The 6,000-nt window shown below is 48.8% G+C and overlaps 1 protein-coding gene across 9 annotated transcripts in view; it reads left to right on the top strand.

Moving 5' to 3' along the window:
• Window positions 1-412: 412 nt before the first annotated feature.
• Window positions 413-6,000, top strand: part of NRK (Nik related kinase) — an 87,409-nt gene continuing 81,821 nt past the window's right edge. For 4 of the 9 annotated variants that reach the window (XM_064426707.1, XM_064426706.1, XM_064426710.1 and 1 more), the window contains exons 1-2: window positions 3,777-3,878; window positions 5,037-5,102. In XM_064426707.1, the coding sequence (XP_064282777.1) occupies window positions 3,795-3,878; window positions 5,037-5,102 (150 nt within the window). In that variant the 5' untranslated portion in view covers window positions 3,777-3,794. Of the gene's footprint in view, window positions 628-1,922; window positions 1,986-2,687; window positions 2,754-3,776; window positions 3,879-5,036; window positions 5,103-6,000 lie in introns of those variants that run through there. The other 5 variants (XM_064426705.1, XM_064426709.1, XM_064426708.1 and 2 more) reach the window with 5 other exon arrangements.

Genomic DNA, 6,000 nt, shown 5'->3' with positions numbered 1-6,000 from the left:
GGAGCGTCCCTGGGAGCATCCCTGGGAGCCTCTCTGGGAGCATCTCTGGGACCATCTCTGGGAGCATCCCTGGGAGCATCCCTGGAAGTGTCCCTGGGAGCATCCCTGGGAGCATCCCTGGGAGTATCCCCCGGCCTCGTGTTCGCAGCGCCCGTCACCGAGGGGAAGGGGCTGGTAGTGTCTCAGCCGTGTGTGTATCAAATCCTCCTCCTTGGACGCTGCCACTGCAGTTTTGGGGAGTTTTGGGGTTTGGCTAGCGGCGTGCGGGAGCGCAGCGCCGGGAGGCATCCCCGCTCCCGGCCCGGCCCCGCGCGGGGCGGTGCGCGCAGGGGAACTCCCATATCCCGTGCTCCAGAGGCGATCCCCGCTCCCGCCCCGCGGGGAGCGCCTGGGGGCCCGGGCGGCAGGTGGCCCCGACCCCGCCGCACGTCACTTCCTCGCAAACTTTTTCCCCGAGCTGCTCTCTCCGCTGAAGTTGGCGGCGGAGGGCGGCGGGCCGGGCCGGGGCGGGCGCTGGGGCCGGCCGGGCATGCCCGGCTCGCCGGGGCGCGGCGGGGCCGGCGGCGGCACCGTTAGCTCGGAGCCATGGCCCGCAGCCTGGACGGCATCGACCTGGCGGCGCTGCGGGTAAGGACGGCGGCGGGGGGACCCGGGAGTGCCGGACCCGGGAGTGCCGGACCCGGGAATGCCTTACCCGGGAATGCCGGGCTCGGGAATGCCGGCCCCGCTCCTCGCCTCCGCGGCGTGTGCGGGACCGGGGCACGGGGACGGCGGGGCGATGCTGCCCGTGCCCGCAGATGCCCGAGGGGCTCCGGGTGCAGCCTCGGGGCTCTCCCGGTGCCGCAGCCCCCGGCTCCCTTGGCTGGAGCGGGGTCCCGCGGAGCGCTGCGCCGCCCGGCTCGGAGCGCGCACCGCCGAGCCTCCTTCCCCTGCCCGGAGAGCAAATAATTCCTGATCCCTACAGATGTTCTGAGTGCTGCGAAGAGAAAACAAATGGGCAACTAGGAGCTTCTGGAAGAAAATATATATGTGATGGTTTGGCTTGTGTGGCCTTTTTGTTGTTAGTGAAGTTCGGGATCTTTTATGCCCCCCTTCTTTCCCCAAGCTAAAACAGTCAGCATTCACCTAGTTTGAATTTTTTATTGTTATCCTCTTACGTTTTTAATGTAAACCACACTTTGGCCACGTTAAAAGCAGTGCTGTCAGTGTTCCACATCCACAAAGCGGTGGCAGGGCTGCGTGTGATGCCCCGAGTTGCACTTGCCCTTTTTACACAGGAGCTGACCACTGAGCAGCCCGTCCAGCCCAGGCAGGTCTTTTGTGGAGCGCTCTCGACAGAAGAGGAGGGAAGAGTTCAATTGTGGCAAAAAGCAGTCATCCCCAGACAGCAAAACCAAAGCACTTTCTAAAAATATCAGGGAAAAAAAGAAGGAGGGCTGGGAGAAGCCTCTGCGATGCTCACATGGTGAGATGGGTGTTCCAGACTGGAGGTAGAAAGAGGAAAAGCAGCAGGGACAGTGAAGTTAGGAAGGATGGCAAAAGGCTTCTGGCTAAGCAAACAGAAGTTTAATCTGGCTCTGCTATGAGGTGTAAGGCAAAATAATGGAAGTTCTTCTTTAGGGCTTTAGCAGATGAATCTCATCTCCTTAAATAAATAAGGAAATAGTGTGAGTTTGTAAAGGAGTCATTCTGCAAAGCAGACAGCAGGCTTTGTGACAGAACCATCTGATTCACAGCCTCCAAAGGCTGAGAGCACTGTGAATTTCAGTCTCCACAGGGGGAGGGATAAATGTCTTGTTTTGGAAGAAACCCCTTAGAGCACGTCAGCAGCCTTAGTTTGGGGTTTGTGCTAAGTAGGAAATGGGAGGCAGGTGAAGGTGAGCTGTGGGAATTATTTAAAGATGGGTGCCTTGCCTTTGCTGTGTCTGAGGAGTTCCTAGGGCCAGCAGGGGCTGCCTGGTGCTGTGCTCCAGCCTCCCACAATTGTGAGTGGAGTCATTTTCAAACTGAGATTGCCCTGCTCCCCTCCAAATGGGTGTTCAGCAGGGCTCTCCCCTTTCCCTGGAATGAAAGGAGCCTATGGTTTCCTCACACTGCTGGGTTCACCAGGGCAGCCAGAGGCTAAAAAGCCCCTGAACTCTGCATTAGGTGCTGAGCTCCAGAGGCGCTGTGGAAGAACTTGTGCTTCAGACACCTGGATCTTCTTGAGCTGCAGGGATGTGAAAAGTGCATTTTGGTCACGCTCCTGTTGCTTTTCACTCTGCCTTGCAGAGGACATGGACGTGGCCTGGCTGCCTCTGGGCCAGCAGTCTTGCTCTGCTCTCTGAGTGTGCTGCAGGTGTCTGGAGGGAAATCAAGGTGGTCACCATATGGTACCATGGATGGTGGCAATTAACCTTGGAGTGATGAATGCTCAGGCTGGTGTTTTGGCATCTGTCAAAGGGAATCTAGCAGCTGGGCAGGGGCTGGCTGGTGCAGGGTGAGCTGGAGCATGGCCTCAGGTGGTAGCTGGGAGGAAGCACTACAGCAGTGCTGATATGTGACTCCAAGACAATTAGGAAGGTGGCCCATTGTGAACAATGCCAGCAAACAATGCAGTGCTGATATCCAAGCAAACAAAGGCAATCCAAGGAGCAGAGCCCAGATTAATATCCTTTATGACTCTTAACAAGGCTTGGTTCACTGTGGTGTCCTGATTAAAAGAAGAGAGATGGCAAAGTGTTTGGCTGCACTCAGACCTGTGGAGGCTTGAGGTGCTAATGCTCAATTTGCTAGCAAGGGCAGGATGGGATTTGCACTGTATTCACTTTAATGCTAATGTTTATTTAGGTAATTGTTAAGGTCTTTCCTGGACTGTCAGAAGCCTTTACAAGCAAACTATTAGGATGCTGAATCAGAATTACATTTATTGAAAGAGGAAAGATAAGCTAATTTTGAGGCACTTAAATTGCTATATTTGCATAATAAATAAGCTTAGAGAAGAAGAGTGAAGACAGAACACATTTAAGTGAGAGATGCAGTTGGAAAGTCCAAGTTGAAAATGTAGTTTAGGTTCCCCTGGGTTTCTGTGCACTGTGGGCACTTCTTAATTCAGCAATGCTGCTTTCTGCAGCAGAGGTGATGAATTAGGGTGCTGCTCGTGCTTCCCATGGAGTGCAGTGGATATTATGCATGGAAGCCCTTTACTGGAGAGTTCCTTGGAGAGCTGCTGTGAGTTTCACTGCCTGGAGCATGAGCTGCCCACAGCACAGTTCTGTGCAGAGGTTGCACGTGAAGCAGAGGTTTTGTACCACCCACCAGTGGTACAAAATAAACCATTGCTTTAGCAGTAGCAATGGTTTATTTGCTGACTTCAGCCCCACTGAAGTAAAGCGTTTGTTTATATCCAGACTAGTCAAAACATAAAATGAGGAAATGAGAAGAAAGCAAAGAAAACTTCAGTGAGATCCAGTCTTGTAGGCATTCTTATGCCTGTGCTTAAATCCATATGTGAGTGTTCCCATTGATTTCCTTTTTAGTGAGGACTTCTGGAATGGGGGTTTAAGTCTAGAAGGCTTACTGACTTGTTTTAAAATAAGTGACAGAGGAAAAAAGACACAGACTGACTGGGTCAGAAGTCATCTTGATCTGATTTACGCATTGCTTTTTTAAATTAAAAAAAAAAAGTCTTGTAAGATTGACAGTCCAGGAAGTTTAAGATTAAAACTCATTTAACTTAAAATGAAATTAACTCATTAGTACTTTCAGTTATGGAAGTCTGGGCTGTGTTGCTCTGAAGGCTCTTGGCATTTATCATGACAGTTGGGCCAATAAAGGCAGAATCTGCTCAGAAAAAAAAAAAAAAAAAGCCTGTGTGTTTCCACTGGGGTTTTGCCAAGGTAAACATTTCCATATCCAATATGAAGAAAGAATTACTTATATTAAAAGATTAACATATAAGTGGAGTGGAGAGAACTTTGATACCTCTTTAAAAAAGGATGTTTTGCAACCAGGGGCATGGAAATTGTACTTCTGAGATAATGTTTTCTGTATCACATCCCTCAGCAGTACCAATAGGCATTAACTGACATGATAGATTGCTGAAACAGATGTGGTAAAACTGACATATGGAGTTAATAATATTTTATATAAAATATATCACTCTCAGTGATACCATGGCAAGAAATGAGCAGAGTGATGAATGGCTTAGCCAGAAACCAAGAAACTGATCTCCTGAGTTCTTAATGGTTTTAAATAAATCGCTCAAGTGAGTTTTAACTGAAGTATCAGATTTTTTAATGTACTTAGTTGCTCAGGAGTGAGCATTGCCCATGCCTTGCAACAAGAGGGCTGCCTGAGCCCGAGGGGCTGCAGCACGAGGGTGGAAGTTGGTTCATGTGGAATGGTAGGCTGATCACCTGACTCATTAGTCTCTTATGTAAATTAACAGCAATCTAGTTTGGGTTCAAAGCCAAGAGTTCAATCCTCAGTCAAATTCACTCTGTTATGTTTGCAGAACAGGAGTTGAGTGTTCTCGGCCTGTCTGTAAGTTCAGGTTGCCTGATTTGGTACATTTCCCTTCTCTAAGGTAACTGGGCTCAGGTGCTTTATCTTGTAATTTTTCAATTCTGCTCTTTAGGTTTTTTCCTTTGTTGCATTGCTCATACCAAGTGTTTCACAGCAGAGCACAGCAGCTCAGCCTCAAGGCTAGCTCAGTGTGGTAAGGCCTGGAACCTGGAGTTTCTTCTTGTCCTACTGTAAGCTGAGTCTACATTTGAAATCTAGTATTTTTCACACACCTTCATTTATTTGTTGTATTTGCTGTAGTACCATCCTGCCAATCTCCACCGAGTTGTTTTGTATACAGAGTTTTGTGAAACTTGATTGAAAACATAAATATTCATGCATTTCTTACCCTGTGATTTGTCAATTTCCCTTTAGTGTGTAACACATTAGGAGATGTGCCTCAGATATTTCATTTTAGTGTTGTACAGTTAATTTCTGTTATGAAGTGGTTGCTGTAATCCAAGTAATGTTATTTATTCTGTTTCTTGCAGGATCCTGCGGGAATATTTGAACTGGTGCAGGTTGTTGGAAATGGGACATATGGACAAGTCTACAAGGTTTGGATCCCTCTTTCATTTAGGATGCTGATCTTGATAAAGCTGTATTACCTAAAGCAGAAGTGAGCACCATTTAAGAAGGTGGACAATTGTTCCAGTACTAGCCTGGTTTGTCTTGCTCTCTTTTCTGCATAATGCAGAATGTACTACCTGTGAAATTCCATGGCCCTTCCTTCTGTCCTGTTGTCATGTCTCTTTGCTGCCACAGGTCACATAAACGGCTTTTGTACTAACTTCCCTCTGCTCTGTTCTTATTTTCTCTTTTTCAAAATTATTTAAAAGGTGTCTGGCAGAAATTTACATCAGTGCTGGCTAAATTTGGCCTGGCTTGGGCGAAGTTCAGAACTCAGACAGCAGTGCTGTTCCAGACAGAGGTGTCAATTAGCCCTGCTCTGCAGGAGGCAATGAAGTCCTTGATTTCTGTCATTACCTGTCACACTGCTTTGTCACTGTGGTATCAAAGCAGAACCACCAAACACGAAACTGCAGCAATTAACATTGGCACAGCACAGCACTGTGTACCAGGCACACTTTAGTTGTAACAACAAGCCTAGAAAAGTGTTCTCTCACTGTGAAACCTTCCCTAAAAGTGATTTAAGAAGAGGAGATATTTGTGATTAAACAGAGAGCCAGGTTCCCATTTTGAGAATGAAGGCAGAGGAAGGAAAAGCTGTGCTGCTGAGCCCTTGGAGGTGCAGCAGAAGGGGCTGGAATAAATCTGTCTGGTGCTGCTTCTCCCCAGGTCCCGCTGCTGACAAGGCCCTGCTTGGCAAGTCCTTGTGTGTGTGCAGGCTCTTGGTGCAGTGATCCCTCTGTGGAAAAGTGCACAAGGGTCCTGGAGGAGCAGTGCAGCACTGTTCTTCTTTCTCCAGGGCACTTAACACCTGCTGCATTTGGG

This window comes from Passer domesticus, chromosome 7, assembly GCF_036417665.1.
Source record: "Passer domesticus isolate bPasDom1 chromosome 7, bPasDom1.hap1, whole genome shotgun sequence".
NCBI lineage: Eukaryota > Metazoa > Chordata > Aves > Passeriformes > Passeridae > Passer > Passer domesticus.
The sequence above is the reverse complement of the archived record's forward strand: the minus strand, read 5'-3'. Positions and strand labels throughout refer to the sequence as shown.